At 47.1% G+C, this 23,931-nt stretch overlaps 1 protein-coding gene across 1 annotated transcript; it reads left to right on the top strand.

Moving 5' to 3' along the window:
- Nucleotides 1-945: 945 nt before the first annotated feature.
- LOC125508123 lies at nt 946-2,902 on the top strand. Its single transcript, XM_048672720.1, has 3 exons — nt 946-1,415; nt 1,899-2,134; nt 2,478-2,902. The coding sequence occupies exons 1-2, from the start codon at nt 1,035-1,037 to the stop codon at nt 2,067-2,069; spliced, it is 552 nt and encodes a 183-aa protein (XP_048528677.1). The 5' UTR covers nt 946-1,034; the 3' UTR covers nt 2,070-2,134; nt 2,478-2,902.
- Nucleotides 2,903-23,931: the final 21,029 nt, after the last annotated feature.

Genomic DNA, 23,931 nt, shown 5'->3' on the forward strand with positions numbered 1-23,931 from the left:
CCGGCCACGGGACCGGCTCTACATCCCGGTGCACCGCGCGCGGTATCAATGACAGTACGTGTGCTGTTGCAGTGGCCCGGCGTCAACTTCTCCCACGACTGGCACCTCAACCCCCACCGCATCCCGGTGCCGCCGATGTCGTGGTCTCCACGCGCGCACGCGAAGGAGGTGCGCAGATGTCGTGCCCTCCTGACGCTGTAGTGGCGCCATGACCCGGTGTACGCGCCAGACTCCCCCAACTGGGAAGTTTGGTTCGCCACCGAGCACGACGTGCGCCGCTGCGGGCGCCGTCCAGCGCGCCCTCGAGGAGTCCTGGTCGTGGCGCAGGAGGACCAGGAGGCGGAGGCGACATACCAGGCCACACTCGAGGAGGCGCTCTAGTGCGCCCTTCAGGAGTCCCCATGCGAGGAAGGGGCGCTCTAGCCAGGCATGGAGGAGGCGCTCCAGCTGTCGACGACGAGGACTATGTCTACCCTCTGCCACCGCCGCCACTGCCTGAAACAGCGCCAGCCACGCCCAAGAGTGGGCCACGGAGGCCACGTTGGAATTACCGGCCGTCGGGGAGAGGTACATGTGGACTGGTATCCTGCGCGAGTGGGTGAGTGCGCCGGCCATCTTGATGACATCCACACCGGAGAAGGAGGCGGCATACCTCGAGCAGTGAAAGGCGGAGAAGGGGAGTGGCAAACGAAACTACTTCACAGCCGACCCATCATGCACGATGCATGAACGATTGACCATCTGATAGATGTGATGCACTTGGTTCCTTAATTCGATGGCTGGATGTGAACCATCGTGCACACATCGTGCGTGGAGTGTCGTGTGTATAGCAGCGTTGGCAATGCAGGCGGAGTGCGAGGGTAGTATTTCACCCCTAAGATTTTTTATGTTTTTATGCGGGTACTCGGTAAGATATTGGATACTCAGCTCAGCGGTCAGCCAATTCGCATGGCGTTATAACGAGACGTGTCCAGCCTCCCCTCCAGTCACTCCCGCCTCCTGCAGCTCGCTGCTCCTTTTTCTCCCATAGCCCCATGGCCGCTCCGTCGCCGCCCACACCAGGCACGGGCAGGCTCCCGACGATGGCGGACATCATGGCCGCGTCGCGCGCGCAGGGCCTGCGCGTGCGCTTGAGCACGGTTGGCCCTCTCTTCCGCGTCACGGCAACCCGCGTCGGCGGCGACGGCGACGTGGAGCTGGGCCGCGCCGAGGGCGCTGTCCGGCCCTGGCCCGGGGGCTCCGTGCTGCACCTCGACTCCATGCGGATGTCGCGCGCCACGCTCGAGGTCCCTGACCGGCCGCTCTTCGGCCTCGGCATCTTCCTAGGCGCCGTCACCGTGCGCCATGGCTTCGACGCTGGCTGCGTGCGCGCCGAGCTGCTAGCCATCAACGATACGCCGCTCTATCACAACAAGGTATCACCTCTTAGAACATGTCTGTCGGTTCGTTGTGGCTGCTGCTTAATCGGATATACTGATGGTTAGTGAATTGCAGGTTTGAGCAAATGTGTACCGTAATGATATTTGGAAACATTCAGTGTAAAAATCTAGAGTTGTAAAGTACAAAATGGTTAAGAAGATTTTTGAGCGGACGTCTACTAGTGTTGAGTTGACGACTAATTAATGCTAGTGGACTTTGCTATATAATCACTCAAGTTCTCTATATTTTCTCTTCTTTTTTCTATTTACGTTTATTTCTGAATTTTCTATGAGTTAAGCAAAAACTTTTTCAACTTGATAGAGAAATGAGAGGCGCCAAACAGCAAGGAGCATATGGTTTTACAATGGATTTTCGCTTAGTGTGACAGAATGCTCTGTTTTGTGTTTACTGAGTATAATTTTCATTTGGGAAAGTTATTCATTTAGATTCATTCATTGGTGTCTTTTTGTTGTCGTCAGCTTGTTAAGTTCTATACGAGGATGGGTTTCAAAGCAGTGCATGAGGTAGATGGATCATCAATGATGGATCTTGCTCATATGTTAGTGTGGGGAGGTAAAGGAACAAGAATGGATGCTGATATAGAACAGCTCCTCATGAAGTGGAGCAGAAGATTCGGATCTCAAGACTGAAGGCTTTTTTCTTGAACGGGAGTTGCATTCTTTGCAGCAAAATATTTAGATATATGATATACAAGGTAAAACTACTGGTTTGATTTTTTTGCTTTAGTGAACTTGCTAGCTTGTGTTTATGAAACGGTAGGGCGATTGTGCAGCGAGAGTGGTTAGTGTTAGACTCAATGGCACCAGGGCATTAGCCTTCGCAGATTCCTTATAGATTAACTATATTTATTATATATTTGGGGCTTAGGTGTATTGCTTGGATTGGACTAGTTCAGACATCCCCTATGAAAGATCATCTCAGTGCAGAAAATTGCTTCGTATATGTGTGAATATATGCTCTGTACTATTGATTCAGTAACAAGTGCAATAAGCATGCATAATTGGTTCGCTAACAAGTTTACAACGTTCCATCTTCAGCATTTTCATCAGCAAGAAACAAATGGCCAGACAGATTGTATATTTATATTCCGGCGACGACCGAATGTAAGGGGGCAAGAAAATGGGACTCAACTCAATCTTCAGGGCCTTCACTTCCTGAGAGACAGTCAAGCTCTTTCAACTGTAGGTCAGGTCAAGCAAGAAATCTCCATGATCCGTCACTCTCTGCGACAAGGAATCTTAGCATCTACGCAAAGCTCTTGAAAAAACGCTGCAATGCAAACCATGAAATGTTACAATTTTTAGCATCTACGCAAATCTTATAGTATTCAAATGGCATTGACAAAATGTTACAATTCATGCACTTTTAAAATCCCGTGAATCAGATAGGCATGAAAATATTTCATTGCAATTTGTATTGGCAATCCACGCTTTGTATGGGGAGCTCCTATCTGCCACTCTCAGCGAGAGATTGTTAGTCGTGCCACAAGCCAGTTAACCTGTCGAGCATTCCTGATTATAAAGCAGCGCAAAACTTTAAGAACCAAAGCCAGATCCAAGCATTTTTTAAATTTCGAGCACAAAACATTTTTCTAAACGTGAATGTTATATGAAACGCCAACACTATTCAAATTTTTGATTTAAAAAAAACTCAAATATTTTGTGAAAACGCGAGCATTTTTTTAATTACAAAAAAAATTCGGAAACATGAACATTTTCTAAAACTCCTGAATATTTTCTGAAAACAGGATCGTTTTTTGAAATTCCAGAAACAAAATTTGGAAACGTGAACAATTTTTTAAATGGGAACATTTTTTTGAAAACAAGAACAATTTTCAAAAAGTTGCAAACAATTTTTGGAACGGGAACAAATTTTAAAATAGGAGCATTTTTCAAATTTTGCGAACAATTTTTGAAACAGGAACAGTTTTTTGTAACTCCCAAACATTTATTGAAATTTGTGGGTTATTTTTAAATCCCGAATATTATTGAAAAGTTCCCATTTTTGAACAAAAACATATAGAAAAGAAACAAAAAATAAATAAACATAAAAAATAAAAATATCTCAAAAAACAGTAAAAACATAGAAGTGGTTCAAGAACCTTCTAACAGTCATCTTATCAAATTCCTATACTACTTCCTACGTTTTGATTTCCTTCAAACCGAATGAGGCCTTAGCTACGTTGTGAGTCTTATAATTTGGATGTTGCTCATGGATAAAATGGCACTCTCACAAGGATGCGGAGCGCTTTACAATTTTCTTGGTGATGGCTGCATGTAATCCCATGCTCTTATTCTTGATATCTTCGGCCACACTCTTGCAATCAGATGCCAGACGAATCATCTACTGCGCCAGGTCTATTGCTAGACACAAACCCTCTCTGCATACTATTGGCTTGGTCGTCGCTAGATCTATTATACCTCTATAGACAAGTGCTGCTCCGAGATAAGTAGCATTGATATCCCAAAACCGCATGCAATCGTTGTGTGCGAACAAGCGACTACTTACTTGATGTAGAATGCTTCAAATAAGAAATTGACTTTGTGCACAAATGCTATTTGGCGCTTCAGGCGTCAGATTGAGTTCTTTTCGTACGCACTGCTGCGTTTCTTTCGCTGTGTTCCTAAGTAGGCCGGCCCATCGTGGGAACCTGCTAGAAAGTTCCCACATATTTTCCTGGGCTGGTTCTTCTTTGGTTTTTTTGTTTTCGTTTTATTATTATTATTTGTTTTTTTCCTTTTTCTTTATGTTTTATTTTTTCTATTTTTCAAAGTCATGAACATTTTCAAGCACAAACTTTTTTCAAATTCATGAACGTTTTATAATCCGTGAACTTTTTTTTCAATTTTTAAACTTTTTCAAACCGTGAAATTTTCAAATTTGTGAATGTTTCTTAAACCGTGAACTTTTTCTCAAATTCATAAACCTTTTTTAAAACTCATAAACTTTCTCAGATTCATGAACTTTTTGAAACCACAATCCTTTTAAAATCCGTGAACTTTTTTCAATATCCACGGACTTTTCAAATCCGTGAAGTTTTTGCAAACACGTGAACATTTTTGAAACCGTAAACTTTTTGAATACATTAAACTTTTTCAAATCCGTGAACTTTTTTCAAAATTCACGAACTTTTTCAAATCCTTGAACCTTTTTTGAAACCGCGAACCTTTCAAATACATTAACCTTTTTCAAACCGTGAACTTTTCAAACCTACCAGCTACGTGTGTGAACGGGCGCTTGAAGCGCAGATTAGGAGCTCTCGCATTTCTGTGTCACATACGTTTTTTTTTCGTGTGCTATACGTGGAATTGAATGTATAGCTCGGGGCGAGGCCAATCAACTCAGAAAAAACACGATGGGCCCTGAAAACATGAAGCGCAGGCCCTTGCCGAAAACAAAAACATGATGTGAAGGCATTTGCTTGTCGTGAAACATGATGGGTCCTGAAAACATGATGTTCTCATGTGCATGCATTTGCTTGTCGTGCCCGTTTTTTAATCCATTGAGAATGTCTGTTCTACGAGCTGCATGCCCAAGGCCTGCTCTATTTCGTTCGACATGAGATGGTGGCTACCCATGGAATCCCGCATGACACGTCTGGGGTTTTAGGATTTTTGTTTGGACTCGGACGTCTCCTCGGCGTGCACTCTGGCACGAGACAGTTCACAGTTGCATGCGCGCACGGGCCTTGGATCTTGTGGTCTCGTGTTACCGACGGCGTTCGCTCGGCTCGGCTCGGCCAGCACTGTCGCCCCGGTTCTGATTGCCAAGTTCTCGTGCCAAATCGAACGCCATCGTTTTCACGAACTGCAGGAGCAGGCAGCGTTTTTAATTCGTATCATGGACGATCCCGTTCCCGGCTCAAATCTCTTGGGCAGAGATTTGCCGTGAACAAAAGTCAAACCACGTCGGGAGCCGGCTCCAATCACCTCAGGGACCCCGTCCCTGCATGCAGTGCCTTCGTACAAACAAGTCGACAGCAACAAAACTAGAGTGTTCTTGGATCAAAACTGAGATGGAAAATAGTAAACATACAATACAAAAAGAAGAAGAAGAAGAAGAAGAAGAAGAAGAAGAAGAAGAAGAAGAAGAAGAAGAAGAAGAGAGATGAACATGAAATGGGCGTCCCGTTCGGCTGGACGATGTGTTTCCTCCGCCACTGCTCACTAGCAATGCCATTGGCGCGGCCGCGGCGGTAGCTAGCCTCTGCGGCTCCTAGGAAGCCTAAGCTCGGCAGTTGGCACTTCCCAACGCAGCAACAGCGCCAATCTGCAGCTCCTCTCTCTCCGGCCCTCCTCCTAGTCCTAGCTAGCTACTCCATCTCGATCCCGTGAGCGTGAGGAGTAATGGCTTGCAGCGTCCCGTCTCTCTTCACTCGCCATTACGGGGAAACGGGAAGCGATCCATCGAATCGATATTCTCAACATCCGCCTCCTGAAGGAACCGTCCGGTCTGCATGCCATGCTCTGCACAATGTATGTCCCCAGCACAATGCATACAGTGCTCTCGCGCGCATTCATATCGCTCTCGCTCTCTTTCCCGACGTGCCCAGCCATTTCAATCCCTGCCTATAGGAGCCCTAGCTAGCACAGTAGTAAATGACATTGGCATGCATGGCGTCCCGATAAAATCCATTGTTTGCAAGCTCACGAGTATAGCTGATTACCACGCATGCAGCACGCAGACACGCAGAGTAATGCCGCCTTTAATTGCCGCCCTCCTTCGTATCTTCCTGTGAGGATGCACGGAGGTCAATCGGTGGAAGCAAAAAAGTTCCACAAGATCTCGTCGCAGGCATGAGATGGATTCCACATTTATGTCGTTGCGTGGCTCCAGCATTTCGCTGCCTATCTTCGACGATCTTTGCCAGTAGCTACACAAACAGAACCAGCACGACTTTGCAGAAGTGGCTTGCGAGAGGGCAGTGAAACTGACAGGAGCTCATGCAGCCACACGCACGCGGTGCGGACCAAGCGGTCAACCCGCGATTCTGCTCATCCGTGGAACAAAGGTCCAGCAGCACAATCGAAGAAGGGAAATCGCTGGGAATAAGGTGACCGAGAATTAAAGAGTAAAATGCACTGGCAGTCACTGAACTTGCAAAGAGAGCTCAATTTGGTCACCATACTTAGAAATACGGCCAATACGGTCACCCAATACGACAAGACGTGTTTGTACGGTCACTGTTGCTCGTATGTCACCCGTCGCCGCTCGGTTTGACCAGTCGGTGCCGTCCACGTCGGCACGCGGAGGGTTATTTCTGTAAATTAGCCCGACGCATGTAATTAACCATCGACCCCCTTGAAATACCCCACTCTGTAGCGGAATCCCTAATTCCCCACTCTGCCGTCGACGCCGCCGCCCGCTCCCTAATTCCCCACGCCGCTGCCGCCACCGCCGCCCTCTCCCTGCTGTTTGCCGCAGCCCTCTTCCGTGCTGCTTGCCGGCGGCCTCTCCCTGCCGCTTGCCGCCGCCAGTTGCTTCACTCCGCCATGTCGACAAGCTCGGTCAGGTCATCGGTCGGCGGCCGTTCGGTGGTGGTGCCGCTCATCAGGTGCCCTTCTTGCCGCACTCGTGTGAAGTTCTATGTCTCCAACACGGAGAAGCACGAGGGCTGGGTCTTCTATAGGTGTCATGTTGGTGTAAGTGGGTTGCATCCCTAGTTCTTCGTTTTGGTTGGATTTTTTGGAACTTGTAATGGTGATTTTTGGCGTTTGTTGTTTTCTTTTGATGTCCAGGACCATTTCTGGCATTGGGAGTTGGAATACATTGCATACTTGGTGGAAAATCAGTATCTTGTTGGCAATGAAGCCGTAGATGCATTAGGAGCTGCAAAGGATAAGAGGGAAGAGCTGATGCGAGCAAGGAATCGAAGATATGCAGGTGGAGGTGGAGGTGTAGGTGCAGTTGATTTTCCAGGGTTTGAAGATGGACATCATGGAAGAGTTGCAGGTCAAATGAGCAGTCAGCAAGCAGAAGCACTCGTAGGGTTAGGCAATGAAATATTGGTGATGATGAAGGCTCTGTTGGCAGCACTCATTATAGTTGCAGTGCTAGTAGCAATTTCTGTGCTGAAGAAGTGATGGAGTGGATGCAAGAGTGATGCAATATGTAGTTGATGCAGTCTTTGCAATAGCTATTTCACTGTTAGTGTGTTAGGAATGATGCCTATTTTGTTAGGAGATGAACTTGTACTATGTGGTGGTTCTGTTAGTGTAAAGTGACAATCTTTTGCGTTGAATCTGATGCTTTTGCAATATGTAATGGAAGTGACAATCTTGTACTGCAAATGAAGTTAATGGATCATGTTGCTGTCTTATGAAGATATCATTTTTATGTTATATTTGCCTTGTGTGTGTGCATTGCAAAGCTAGTTGATGATGCTGTCAATTTGGGCACATTTGACCATTGTCATATTTGCCTTCTGTGTGTGCATTGCAAAGCTAGATCATGATGCTTGTAGACCATTTTTCTGTTCATTTTGCATGCAAAATAACTATACAACTGCTGCAAGTAGAAGAGGACAAATGTGACCATTGTACTCTAACCGGGGCATTAAACAGGGTAAAGAGGTATCTTGTAGAACAGGTTACAAAATGAGTAACAATTGATCCATACTCATGTGTCTACATCATTATGGATCAATTGCAACATTTTCCTACATAACCACTCTTTGCATACTACATGGATTGGAGCAAAATAAGCAGCTTGCATACTACTGTCTCATCACCTGAAGATATCAAACATGGATGTTCTGCTGGCCTTCCTTAGCTGACCATCTTCTTGGTCTTGTGAATCATCCTGTCTTTTACCCATTGCAATAGATATCAGCCTCAGTTCTTCCTTTCTTTGTGCTGCAGCAGCCTCCTTCTCTGCTTTCTTATCTGCTCTTCTTTTTGCTGCAACAGCCTCTTTCTCTGCTAGCTTTTTGGCAGCTTCTTGTTCTTTTTGAGCCTTCTTCTCAGCCTCCTTCTTTGCTTTGTTCTCAGCAGCTATAGTTTTCTTAACCTCCAAAAGAATCTGCCTTGTCTCTGCTTGAGCCTGCTTTTTTATTGCTGCTTCTTCTTTCCTCTTCTCTCTGTTCTGAGCAGCTGCCTGTCTCTTCCTCTCTGCCTCTGCTGTTTTCTTCTCCTCTTGCAGATGTCTCTTCCTGGCAGCTTCTTCAGCCTTCTTTTCCTGTTCTTCTCTCCTTGCTGCAAGTATAGCATTATTCTTGTCTTCTAACTCTTTGTCTCTCTGCTTTTTTAATGCAAGTAACTTCTTGGCCATCTCTCCCTGCTAAATGGTGCTTGTGCTCCCTTGGTTTTGATTGACCAACAACTGAGCAGTAGAAAGGAATATAGACTCTGGAACAGGTCCTTGTGCAATCACTCTTGGCACAGACCTCTGCATGACATAACATTTGTACAAATGATCACACAATAATAGTAGGCTTGGCATAATATATGAGTTCATGTATGACAAAACTTACCCTTTCTATCATTTGATCAACCATGAGATCTTCTATGATGGGATTTTCTGCAGGGTTGTGTTCCTGATCAAATTGAAGCAACATTTTAAGTGATCCATGATTTGCTTGTGCTGCTGTATGACAAAACTGAAACATCTTCTGCAAAAACATACCTGAGTAATGACAGGATCTTCATCTTGCACATGTTGCTCATCTGGTGATGTTGCTTCATGATTTGCTTGTGGTGCTGATGATGCCTGCATATTTGGAGGAGGTAGTCCTGCCTTGAGGTACTTGCATCCTTTAATGTTGTGATCTGGCTCTCCACAGTATTTTCAGTGCATGATGACACCATGCCTAGACATTTTCTTGCCACCATTACTGCAAATTACTTCACCTCGTGCTTTTCTTCTGCTTTTGCATGGCCTGCCTACTTGCTTGGTGTACAATGGTGGCAGAACTGGTGGCCCATTCATCTTCTCCCATTCTGCCATGTCTCTACATGGATAGATTATATTCTTGTATGCCATTTTGAACATGTTCACAGAATAGCATTGGTTGACCAATGAAAGAGGGTCAACTCTTTCATGTCTAGCACATGCTATGGCATGCACACAAGGTGTGCCACCCTTCTGCCACCTCTTACAGCTGCACTCATTGGTGTGCCAGTCCACAAGGAAGTTCACACCCCTGTCACCTACCTGGAACACCCCATCTCCAGCTCCATCCACATAGCACAGGTTTTCCCACTCAGTTAGCTTCTCCACCTTTTTCTTGATCTTTGGACAAATATTTCCTTTCATCTTCTCTGCCTCAAGCTGCTTGCTGTAGTGCCTCTGCATCAGTTGGCCTTTGATCCTTTCTAGCATAGAAAGTATAGGTAGCTCTCTAGCATCTAGTATGTACCTACAATTATAAAACAAAACTGAGTTAAGTGTGACACATGGAAGTAAGCACTGCACATAGCAAGTTAATTGGCTTCTCACTTGTTGAAAACTTCACAGTTATTGTTGAGCAATATATCACAATTGGGAAGATCACTTTGAAATGCTCTAACCCATGTGTATGGTTCCAACTCATGCAACCACTTGTAAGCATCCAAGCTGATGTCCTTCATCTCAGCCATGTACTGCTCATACTTGACAGAAGTGGTACTTCTTGCTATCTTCCAAAGTTGATTCTTAAGAACATCCCCTTTGAATTGTTGCTGAAAGTTCTGCCACATGTGTCTGACACAGAACCTATGTTCTGACTCTGGAAATAACTCATCCACAACATTGATAAGGCCCTACAATAAGAAAACATAAACATAAGCATGGGCTACTAAATATGGAGTACTACTTATACTAGAATTGATGTTGTTTACCTTTTGTTTGTCTGACATAATGGTCCATGGAGCAGTATTAAAGATAGCAAGATCATTCTTTAATCTTTCAAGGAACCAGCACCAATTAGGCTTGTCTTCCACTTCAACTACAGCTACTGCAATTGGAAAAATACAATCATTTGGGTCTATGCCAACAGTAGTGAGTAGCTGTCCTCTGTACCTTGTCTTGATATGACATCCATCAAGGAATATCATAGGCCTACATCCCTGCAAGAACCCTCTTTTGCATGCATCTAGACACATATATGCTTTATTAAACCTTGCCTGACTATCTAGTGCAACAAAGAATGAGGTCCCAGGGTTACTTCTTCTCAACTCATTACCATAGTCCCAGAGCATGTTGTATTGGCCTTCTTCATCACCATAAATTATTTTCATTGCTAGCCTCCTAGCTCTTTGTAACTTGGTCCTGCTTGGGGTCATATGCCACTCCTTTTGAACAACTCTAGAAAAGTTCCTCAAATTCATGTCTTGGTCAGCTCTAAAGCTCTCAAGGTACTTCTGTGCTAGAAATGGTGTTGTGAAAGCCTTGATCTTCCACTTCTTGGTACACGTGTGCTCATCCACATATTTCTTAACCATGAAACACTTGGTCATGCTATCATATGAAGCCCAAAGATACCAAGTACAGTCCTCATCACATGTTGCCTTCACTCTTTTCTTATCATTCACTGGCAACTTCACATCTACCCTGTTTTTGCAGCAGTACTCCTTGATGGCTTTCCTCAAGAGCTCAACAGTTTGGAAAACTTGACCAACATGAAACTTGGGACAATGAAGATCCTCTGGTCTGAATGCCTTGAACTTCATGAAAACCTCTTCATCATCAGAATCTGGTGCCCACAAGTCATCACCCTCTGATTCATATAACTCATCTTCAACAGCTGCTGCTTTATCTCCATCTTTCTCATTTCCTTTCACTGCTTCTTTTCCCTTTTCAACCTTTTGCTTCCCTTTCTCTTCTTTCTTCTTCTCTGTCTGCACAGGCTCATCCATGTCTACATTATCAGCATACAAATCATCATCACCATCACTTATGTCATAGTCACTGTCCACTATGGCTCCAGGATCAAAGTCAGAGTCATCTGAGTCAGTATCAGCATCTTCCAGGTAATCAGAACTGCATTTCTGTCTTGTTTTTCTTTTGCATGCTCTTGATGATCCAGCTTCATCATGCTCTTGATGAGCCATAACATTTTCATCCTAATTACCAAAAGAACAATTCCTCCTTGCAAAGACATAATTGCCCACATCAACATCTGAGCTCTCTGGATACACAACTTGTATTGGGATTGCTTCACCTTCATGCTCTGCATTTACAGTCTCTGTCTCTGCACCTTCAGGGACATGAACATCTGTCTCTGCATTTACAGCCTCAGCACTTTCTGACTGATCAACTCTTGTCTTAGAAGGACTAAACACTGGAGGTGATGCGGAGCATCCCAAGGTCATCCCCATGGACCTACCATCGTCTCATCAAGTGCCTACCGGACCCATGACTCGATCACGTGCAAGAGCCCTTGAAACCGAGGTGACATCTCTCCTCTCACAATTCCACTTCGATGCGCATGAAGCATGGCTACTACCTCATATGGATACTTTGTGCATACTCAGGTACAATGGAGAAGCTAAGGAGCAAGGACAAGAAGAAGAGGAAGATGGACGAGAAGACGGAGAAGAAGAAGGGATGCAGGAAAAGTCCCAGCCACCAGACGACCGGCCGGGACCGGACGTCCGGCGCCTGAAGCCTCAGCCGAACCCCAGCGAGCGGACGTCCGGCCCAGACCGGACGACCGGTGCCCCTGCACCCGAAGCGAACGAGCGGACGTCCGGTCCGGACCGGACGACCGGCGCACCAGCACCTGAGCCAACATCAGCGGAAGTCCGGAGCTACCGGACGTCCGGCACCCCCATCACAGAGCAGAACCAGCGGACGACCGGAGGACACCGGACGTCCGGCAGCTCCTGAGACACCGCACGACCGGTCCCCAGCGGACGTCCGGTACCTGGCTGCATCCAGATTCGGGCCCGAGGCCCATGTACCCTTTCACTTCGCCCCCCTTTTGCACTTAGACTATAAATAGACCCCCCATTCATCCTAGCTAGGGCTAGCATTGGTTTAGCTCATACTTCGAGATAGAGCTTTGCTCATCCATACTGATCTCCTCCTCGAGAGAGACAGCAGCCCCTCTTCGAAGAAGATCAACTTGGATTCAAGACCCCCCTCTTGGGCGGCCCCATCAAGACCTCCTTCTAGGAGAAGAACCGGTTACTTTGTATCGTCCTTTGTTGACCTTGGATCATCGTGTATCTCTCTGTGTTTCGAGGATCTAGCACATGTGTGATCTATTTCTTGTTGGTTGAGTGTTTCTCTTGTGTTTCCCCTCGTTTTCCCCCTCATGTTCTTCGTGTTCCTCATAGGGATCCGCTCCTTTCGTGAAAGATCGGCCATATAGGGTTCCACCCTACATCATCTTGGTATCATGAGCAAGGTTGATCACGATTTCGGAGCCCCCTCTTCGTTTTTCTAGCTTGATTTTGTTGTTTTTCGTCCTAATCCGAAAATCCCCACAAAAATAGCCCCAAAAAATTTTCTTGTGTTTTGTGAGTTTTGATGATGTTTTGTTGGTTTTGATCCGTGAATTTGTTGCGTTGCAAGTAGATCTAGCCTTCCCCCACCATTTCCACCTCGAAATCCCTCCCAAATTCCCCATATTCCCCCCAAAATCACCTCCCGGATCTAAAATCTCGCGTTGACCCCGACCACCGGACGACCGTCACATCACCGGACGTCCGGTGACCCAGGAAGCACCGGACGTCCGACGTTACCGGACGACCGGCGACCGGACATCCGTCCACGCCCGGACGACCGCTACTTCCACAACATCATCCGCTACACCACCTCCAACTTCCGCAAAACCGTTCCAATGTCCCTACCCACACCACCACCTACCCGCTACCTACTCTGACGATTTTGGTCGCCTTTGGTTTTGAGATTTTGAGTTGCGGTACCGTATCCTTTTGTGTTTCGGCTATCTAGGTATGGTTCGACATCGACATCACCGCCGCTCATTTTCGCCACGGACGCGTCATCAACACCGATCATCAACAACGACCACCTCGCCTACGACTTGGTATTCGTGCCACCATTTTGACACCATACCAGAAGCAAGACCGGTAACCTCATCTTGGTATTGGACATATCACTCTTGCCATCACATTGTTAGCCATCATCGCCTTACTCCTTTGCATTGCTTACCCATCGAGACTAGGCATTGAGTATTGCCGGCAACGAGACTTGTGCACATTAGTGATCATACTTCCCATAGCATACATACATACATCATTGTTGTCTATATTGGTATCATCTCTTGTGTCACAAAGCTGTCATCGCATACTCACTTGCTATATTGGTTCATCAAGCATTGCATGAGAAAAGAGCTCAAACATCAAAGAGCCAAACAAGCTTTTAAGCAAAGAGGAAAGATAAGCAAAGAGCTTTTAAGCAAGAACCATAGCATCATACAACATTAAGATTGTCATACTCGATCATCTTGGATCATATCATAGCAACACCGTGCATAAAACATATTTGGGATAGAAGTCGTTGCATTTTTGCTAAGTAGGTTGTGCACAAGTTCTTGTATCCGCCTATCATGCAATCGTGCTAGCGTCTCTCTAGTGTTGTGCAACAAGAGCATTTTTGTGGATTCCACATTTTGGCTCACCCTTGGTTGCACAACCCCACTTATCTTTTTGCGTGTGTGTTTCCGTGTACCGTATATGCTTGGTCTACTTGTTACATTGCATCTCGCGAATCTTCTCCAACACTATTGAATCTTGCTTACATTCACATTAAAAATTGTGCCACCATCCTAACCAAGCTCCATCATAAGCTTTTACTTGTGTAGGTGTGAGAAACCGACAAGAATTGGTACCAATTGTGCTATTTCCTTGTTACACATTGGAGTCATCTTTGATCCATTGTCAACATCGGTCAAGGTACATTTGATATTGGTTCTTCCCTTTCTTCCACTCACACTTTGTCTTGGAATGATGGATAGGCCAAGTACTTCTACCAACCCGCTCTTCATGGAGCAAGACGACGAAATGAACTCCTTCGTCACCAAGAGTCACCTCTTTGGTGCACAACATGCTTTGCATCAAGAGCAACAAGCTATGAGTGAACGCATCAACAACCTTACCGCTGACTTGCGACTTTCCGAGCAACGTACAAGGGACTACTTTGACAACAAGCTCGACGATCACAAGCAAGAGAATGACGCAAGGATGGACGAGATTCACGCTTTGTTGCTCAACCGCTCTTCTTCCACTTCAAGAAGGAGCCGTTCAAGTCGACACTCCGACGACACCATCTCCGGTTCAAGTACACCGACATCGAACACTCTTCGACGAGCCGCGCGCAACGAGCGTCAAGCAAACCTCAATCCACTTCGAGACACCGACTCGCAAGAACATCGACGACGTCAAGCCGAACAAGCCTTTGCGCTAGCTCGAGAGCGGCAACGCCAACGTCAACACGAACAAGAGGAGTGAGCGCGACAACATCAAGATGCACAAGACGCCGAGGCGGAACGTCAAGAACAACAACTACGTGAAGCTCAAGCACTTGAAGCGCAACGTGCCCTTCATGAATCAAGTCGTGCCGTAGCCGACCGAGGCCGACAAGCTCGACTACATCAAGAAGCACTTCACGATGAAGCTCAGGAAAGAATTTTCCAAAGACGTGTGCGTCAACAAGCTCCTCGTCAAGATAGACAAGCGCCTCGTCAAGATAGACAAGCTCCCCCTCAAGCGAGACAAGAACATCAAGTTCATCAAGAGCATGACGATAATGGGAATTCTCCACGACAAGAGCAACACGAGGTTGACAACCCTCCGCGTCAAGAGAATCACGAGTTGAACAATCATCTACAACACAGGCGTCATTTTCCCCGACCCCAACACAATGAAGAGCAATGCTATGGCAAGCTCAAGTTCACCATGCCCAAGTTCAACGGAAGCAACGATCCCGAAGAATACCTTTCATGGGCATTGAAAGTTGACAAGATCTTCCGTTTGCACAATTATGAAGAAGAGAAGAAGATCGCGATGGCATCCCTTGAGTTCCAAGACTATGTCCTCATTTGGCAGGAACAAGTCATTGAGCGTCGCGAAGCAAGAGGTGAACCACCCATCACTACTTGGGCACAAATGAAGGATGTCATGAGAGCACGATTCATGCCAAACTACTACAACCGCGACCTCTTCAAGAAACTTCAACAACTCAAGCAAGGAACCAAGAGCGTTGAAGAGTACTACAAGGAAATGGCGATTGCCATGATACGAGCCAATGTCAAAGAAGATGATGAGCAAACTATGGCAAGGTTCTTGAATGGACTCAATCATCCTATCAAGAAGATCGCCGACTTCCAACCATACTCGAACCTCATCGAGCTAGTGCATCAAGCTACCAAAGCGGAACGGCAAGTACAAGACGACTTCAAGTATGCCAAGTTCTCATCCAAGTCCTATGGCCTCTCCAACAATCAAGCTTCGACAACTCCAACACCTTCTTCCTCAACCAAGCCTTCTACAAGCAACGGCGACAAGTCAAGTTACAAGAAAGCTTCGACAAGCTCAAGTCGTCCTCCTACTACAAACAACTTCAAGAAAGCTCCATCATCATCTACTCCACCCGATGAGACCATCAAGACAAGTTCTATCAAATGCTTCACATGCGGCGGCCGAGGCCACAAGTCCTTCGAGTGCACAAACAAGCGCACCATGATCCTCAACGACGACGGAACCTATGACTCCATGAGTGAAGGAGAAATGGAAGCTCTTGAGCAAGTGGCCATGCACCGACAAGTGAACAATGAAGATGAAGATGACCAAGTCTTTTGCGATGAAGATTCAAGCCCCGCTCTTGTTGTCTCCAAGGTCTTGACTCTTCAACATCAACAAGACGAAGATCAAGGATGCCATATCTTTCACACCAAGGCCGGCATCAATGGACGATCCGTCAAGGTCATCATCGATGGAGGGAGTTGCCACAACTTAGCAAGTGAAGAACTATGCTCCAAGCTCCAATTGGTCAAGATGAAGCACCCTCACCCCTACAAGGTTCAATGGCTAAGCGACACCGGCACCATACAAGTCGAGCATAGAGTACAAGTCTCTTTCAAGATTGGCGCCTATGAAGACACATTAGAATGTGATGTCCTTCCGATGACCGTTTGCCACCTCCTCCTTGGACAGCCATGGCAATTTGACCGAGGTGTCATTCACAATGGGCGTACAAATCACTATAGCTTCAAGATGAAAGGGAAAGAGTTCGTGCTACGTCCTATGTCTCCAAGCCAAGTGCTCGCCGACAAGCAAGCCACCCATCATGGAGAAAATAGTGAGAGAGCGATCCACTAAAAAGAGAGTGAGCACCACAAGCCCAAATTGAGTGACTCCACGATGAGCGACAAGAAAAACTTAGTTCTCTTTGCCACCAAACGTGAGATGAGAGAAGTGTGTGAGAACCCATCAAGTGTCCTACACTATGTCCTATTATGCAAGGACGAGGTCACACAAACTAACAACTCTCACGATCTACCTTTGGTGTTATCTTCTCTATTGCAGGAATTCCAAGATGTTTTCCCCGATGAGCTACCTTCGGGTCTACCTCCACTACGAGGCATTGAGCACCAAATTGATCTCATCCCCGGAGCGCTACTTCCCAACAAAGCTCCATACCGTGTCAACCCCGAAGAAACCAAAGAAATACAAAGGCAAGTAAAGCATCTCATAGACCATGGACATGTGCATGAAAGTTTGAGTCCTTGTGCCATACCGGTCATTCTTGTGCCAAAACGTGACGGTAGCTTTCGCATGTGCTCCGATTGTAGACCTATCAATGCTATCACCGTTAGATACAGGTACCCCATTCCACGCCTAGATGATATGCTAGATGAGCTTAGTGGTGCCACTATATTTTCCAAAATCGATCTTAAGAGTGGTTACTGTCAAATCCGCATACAAGAGGGTGATGAATGGAAAACCGCATTCAAAACCAAGTTTGGTTTGTATGAGTGGTTAGTCATGCCTATGGGTCTCTCGGAAGCACCGGGCACTTTTATGCGCCTTATGAATCATGTCTTTTGCCCTTACATTGGTATATTTGTTGTGGTTTACTTTGATAACATTCTTGTGTTTAGCAAATCTATCCAAGAACATGTCACCCATGTCCGCACCGTTTTGCAAACTCTTAGAAAGAGCGTCTCTATGCTAATATGGAGAAATGCCTATTTGGTGTTGATAAACTCGTTTTCTTGGGTTTTGTGGTCTCTTCTAAGGGTGTTCATGTAGATGAGTCCAAGATCAATGCTATTAAGACTTGGCCGCAACCAACCAACTTGCATCAAGTGCGTAGTTTCCTTGGTCTTGTGGGATTCTATCATCGCTTTGTAAAGGATTTTAGCACCATTGCTTCGCCTTTACATACTTTGAGCAAGAAGAATGCGCCTTTTGTTTGGGAACCATCCCAAGATATCACATTCAATGAGCTTAAGAATTTGCTTACTCATGCTCCCGTGCTTGCTTTACCCAACTTCGACAAGCCTTTTGAGATTCATTGCGATGCTAGCGGTAATGGCATAGGAGGTGTGTTAACGCAAGAGAAGCACCCCATAGCTTACTTTAGTGAGAAACTTTCCGGGGCGCAACTCAACTATCCCATCTATGACAAAGAGCTATATGCTTTAGTCCGCGTTTTACATGAATGGGAACATTACCTTCGTCCCCACGAGTTTCTCATTCATACCGATCATGAGACCCTCAAGTATCTCAAGGGTCAAACTAAGTTGAACAAGCGTCATGCTAAATGGAGTGAATTCATTGAGTCTTTTCCCTATGTCATCAAGTACATCAAGGGTAAAGAAAACATCGTCGCGGATGCTCTTTCCTGCATATGCATGCTAGTCACGCAACTCGAGTTAGATGTCATTGGCTTCGAGCATATCAAAGATTTGTATGCGCATGATGAAACTTTTGCCACCCCTTATGCCAAGTGTTTGTCGAATACATCATGGGAGCGCTATTACATCAAAGACGGCTACCTTATGCGAGCTAACAAACTTTGCATCCCCAAGTCGTCCCTTCGTTTATTGCTTTTGCAGGAATCGCATGGAGGAGGATTAATGGGACACTTTGGACGCGATAAGACATTCGCCACGCTCTCAAAGAGCTACTTTTGGCCAAAGATGTTTCGGGACGTCAATCGCTTCACCAACCGATGTTCGACATGCCGCAAAGCTAAGTCCAAAGCTCAATCTCATGGCCTCTATATGCCTCTACCGATTCCATACCAACCATGGGAAGATATTAGCATGGACTTTGTGCTTGGTTTGCCTAGAACTCGAAATGGCAAGGATTCCGTTTTTGTTGTCGTGGACCGTTTCTCCAAAATGGCTCATTTCATTCCTTGCAACAAGATAGACGATGCTTCACATATTGCAAATTTGTTTTGTAGGGAAATCTTGCGCCTTCATGGAGTGCCAAAGACTATCGTCTCGGACCGCGACGTCAAGTTCCTTAGCTACTTTTGGAAGACTCTATGCGCCAAGCTCGGAATCAAGCTACTCTTCTCCACGGCATACCATCCTCAAACCGATGGCCAAACGGAGGTGACAAACCGCACACTCTCCGCTCTACTTCGAGTACTCATCAAGAAGAACATCAAGGAATGGGAGGAGTGTCTACCCATCGCCGAGTTCGCATACAACCGAGAAAGACACTCAACAATCGGCAAGTCCCCTTTCGAGGTCGTCTACGAATTCAACCCTTTGTCACCATTGGATATTCTTCCTCTACCACTCCAAGAGCGCATCAATTTGGACGCAAGTGCGCATGTGACACATCTCAAGAAGATGCATGAAGATACAAGAAACACCATCGAGTGCCAAGTTCAACGCCTTGCGACCAATCTCAACTTCAACAAGCAACCTATGGTCTTCAACATTGGTGATCAAGTGTGGCTACACCTTCGCAAGGACCGCTTCCCACAAGAACGCAAATCCAAGCTTCGTCCACGAGCGGATGGACCCTTCAAGGTGCTTGCACGCTACAATGACAACGCTTACAAGATCGACCTTCCACGCGACAAGTACAACGTGAGCGGCATCTTCAACGTCAAAGATCTCTCTCCTTTCCATGGTGATGAAGATTTTGATCCGAGGACGGATCTTCCCCAAGGGAGGGGAGATGATGCGGAGCATCCCAAGGTCATCCCCATGGACCTACCATCATCTCATCAAGTGCCTACCGGACCCATGACTCGATCACGTGCAAGAGCCCTTGAAACCGAGGTGACATCTCTCCTCTCACAATTCCACTTCGATGCGCATGAAGCATGGCTACTACCTCATATGGATACTTTGCGCATACTCAGGTACAATGGAGAAGCTAAGGAGCAAGGACAAGAAGAAGAGGAAAATGGACGAGAAGACGAAGAAGAAGAAGGGATGCAGGAAAAGTCCCAGCCACCGGACGACCGGCCGGGACCGGACGTCCGGCGCCTGAAGCCTCAGCCGAACCCCAGCGAGCGGACGTCCGGCCCAGACCGGACGAACGGTGCCCCTACACCCGAAGCGAACAAGCGGACGTCCGGTCCGGACCGGACGACCGGCGCACCAGCACCCGAGCCAACATCAGCGGAAGTCCGGAGCTACCGGACGTCCGGCACCCCCATCACAGAGCAGAACCAGCGGACGACCGGAGGACACCGGACGTCCGACAGCTCCTGAGACACCGCACGACCGGTCCCCAGCGGACGTCCGGTACCTGGCTGCGTCCAGATTCGGGCCCGAGGCCCATGTACCCTTTCACTTCGCCCCCCTTTTGCACTTAGACTATAAATAGACCCCCCATTCATCCTAGCTAGGGCTAGCATTGGTTTAGCTCATACTTCGAGATAGAGCTTCGCTCATCCATACCGATCTCCTTCTCGAGAGAGACAGCAGCCCCTCTTCGGAGAAGATCAACTTGGATTCAAGACCCCCCTCTTGGGCGGCCCCATCAAGACCTCCTTCTAGGAGAAGAACCGGTTACTTTGTATCGTCCTTTGTTGACCTTGGATCATCGTGTATCTCTCTGTGTTTCGAGGATCTAGCACATGTGTGATCTATTTCTTGTTGGTTGAGTGTTTCTCTTGTGTTTCCCCTCGTTTTCCCCCTCGTGTTCCTCGTAGGGATCCGCTCCTTTCGTGAAAGATCGGCCATATAGGGTTCCACCCTACATCAGGAGGTAGTTGCACTCTTGGGAAATTGACCACATCATCAACAACATTGTTTGAATTCAGACTATCTTCATGGTCTAAGTAGAGACTGAATGAGTGGTGGCCAAGATCAACAAATGTTATCATCTGGTCTGTGTCTCCATCTCCTCTAATTTCTCTCAAGCCATTCTTCTGCAAGCTTAGGATAGGAATGCAGTAGTAAACCTTGAGCCTTCCTGCCATCTCCCAACCAATCTCCTCCACTAGGTGCTCAACCATGATTGGAGACCATGTCATGTATCCAGATAATCATACCACAGCACATGCCCATTCACATAAGAACGGTTGCTACCTTTGCCAAGGAAATATCCACCATGGTTAAATTGAACTGAAAATTTCCTGCTGCGTGGTCCTACAAAGATGAAAATAGAGCACAATTCTGTCAACATGTATTACAAGGAACCACCTTTCCTAACCTAAAACCCTAACAGTATGTTCAAACATCTAAAAGGCCTATAATTGCATCATAATGACCTACAAGCAAACACTTAGCCCCCAATTTGTCAGGCAAAAACCATACACCAAAAACCCCCAAATTGTCAGGAAAAAACCATAGCTTAAATCTTGTGAAATCTTGCGGGCAAAATTGACCTCCTAAATCTCCATGTGCACAACGCGAAACCCTAAATCGCGCAATCACAGACTGCAAGCACCAATCATGGCGGATGTACGTGGGGCTTACCATAGCACGGTGGAGGAGCTCCATCTGGTCGACGAATAGGCACCATCCTGAGGAGGATGCGGTGCCCCTCCGGCAGCGACGGGATGCGGCGCACCTCCGCGGCGACTCTGGCCCTTCCACGATCTCGATGACCGGAGATGGTGCGCTGCCGCCGACGATCGCCTCCTCTGCCCCCACTCTCCTCCTCCCCTCGTTATGATCGAAGCCGAACAGGCAAGGTGCTTTCGGGTAAAGCACAGCGAACCAGGGGGGATTCTGCAAAAACACCGCCCCACCACCAGCTGGCGTCTAGGATTGGTCAACACGTGGTCAAAACGAGCGGCGACGGGTGGCATACAAGCAACAGTGACCGTACAAACACGTCTTGTCGTATTGGGTGACCGTATTGGCCGTATTTCTAAGTACGGTGACCAAATTGAGCTCTCTTCGCAAGTTCAATGACTGCCAGTGCATTTTTGGATCAGTAGATCTCTTCTTAGCCATTAGATGTCAAAAGAACGGTCGGATTTCCATCTTCAACCTCTAGCTCGTCTCCTTTCCCAAACCGCCGTGCTCCTCCCCCCCCCCCCCCCCCCCCCCCCCCCCCCCCCCCCGTCGGTCATCCCTTTAAACCCGACCATGATGACTTTTGTCCGACGAACCTGGACCCCCCCTCCCCTAACCAGTGGCGGAGGTATAGGGTGGCCAGGGTGGGCCACGGCCCACCCTGGATTTACCAATCAGCCTTTATACCATAGCAAAATAAGTAGAATGAACAAATAAAAATAAATCTTTATGCGTGTATGCACTGTTGGCCCACCCTGGCCCAGTGGGCTAGGTCCGCCACTGCCCCTAACACCCCTAAGATAGACAATGGGGGACCCTGGCAACCTAACATAGATAATGGTGGAGCTTCTCCGGTGAGCTATCAACCTTCTTCCACCCCTTCGGTTGTTTCTTGCTTCAATCCAAAACCGACTGACCCAAATGTAAAAGTTAGATGACTTACATATAGTTATTGAGAGCAAAGAATTACTCCAGGCGGGAGGCTGAAGAACGGATTACCACCTACAACCCCTCTCCAAGGCAAGCAACGAAGCAATTCCTTGGCACTGTACATCAGGCCACTTGTTTGTTCTCAAACGCTTTTGATGAGTGCTCGTTGTGCATCCTTGTGGGCAAAAAGGTAAGTTTTTTTTAAAATAGACTATCATAAAGCGTATGAATTCCTTGCCCTCGAAGGCTTTGGCTATAAATGTATACTATGGATTTAAAAACTACCTGGATGTCGGCGGTGCCGCCACCCTCCTCCCGCAACCCTACCCGGACGCCGCTGCCACCCTCCTTCCGCAACCCTAGACGTCGCCATTACTCTCTCTCTCTCTCTATATCTCTCTCACTCTCCTCCGTTCCCGAAGGCCACTTCCACACAAGGCCATGCATCACCCGTGATGAGAGCGACTGGGATCTGATTGGCGATGATCTCATGGCCCATTGACATGTGCAGCGTGATGAGTCAATGGATGGAACCCATCAATAAAGGCGAAACGTCGCCCCCCCCCACTTAAAGAATATTCCGCATTTGGGGTTTAAGGTAATTTACTCTCCTGACATGATTGCCCGCGATTTCTTGGCGCCCATGGTAACCCAGGGCGCCACCTTGGTTTTGATGTTATGGATAAGAACCGTCGGTGGGGCACCCTTGTGATAAAAGACACGGATATCCCCTTCATTCCAAGTGGTCCAAGAAGTGAGCGTGACCACCGCCTTGTGATTTGGACGTTGCTGTCGGGGAGACCAACCCACCAATCTTTAGTGGATCACATGAGGTCCCACGTGGAGGTGTCGTGATGCCCAAGTTGTAGCCAAACCTTGATCATGTCCCAAAGCCTAGGCGTGTATCGACATTTGAAGAAGATGTAGTCAACGGACTATTGCACCGGCTTACCTACAGACAAGAACCACAATTTGGGTACCCATGTTTGGCTATCTCTCTCTCTCTCCAATGTTCCCAGAGGCCACTGTCGGACGACACGTGCAGCGTGGCGAGTCAATGGATGGGGCCCATCATAAAGGCAGAACATCACCTCCCACTTAAAGAATATTCCTCTTTTAGGGATTAAGGTCATTTACTCTCCTGACATGATTGTCCCCGATTTCTTGGTGCCCACGGTAACCCAGGCCACCACATTGCTTTTGATGTTGTGGAGAACAAAACCGCTGGTGGGGCAACCTTGTGACAAAAGACACGGGTATTCCCTTCATTCCAAATGGTCCAAGAAGTGAGCGTGACCACCGCCTTGCGATTTGGACGTTGCTGTTGGGTAGGCCAACCCGCCAATCTTTAGCGGATCACATGATGTGCCACGTGGAGGTGTCGTGATGCCCAAGTTCTAGCCAATCCCTGATCATGTCCCAAAGCCTAGGTGTGTATCGACATTTGAAGAAGCTGTAGTCAACGGACTATTGCACCGGCTTACATATAGACAAGAGCCACAATTTGGGTACCCATGTTTGGCTATCTCTCTCTCTCCAATGTTCCTAGAGGCCACTGTCAGCCGACACGTGCAGCATGGCGAGTCAATGGATGGGACCCATCATAAAGGTGGAACATCGCCTCCCACTTAAACAATATTCCGCTTTTAGGGTTTAAGGTCATTTACTCTCCT

Source organism: Triticum urartu, chromosome 5 (genome assembly GCF_003073215.2).
Source record: "Triticum urartu cultivar G1812 chromosome 5, Tu2.1, whole genome shotgun sequence".
NCBI classification, from domain to species: Eukaryota; Viridiplantae; Streptophyta; class Magnoliopsida; order Poales; family Poaceae; genus Triticum; species Triticum urartu.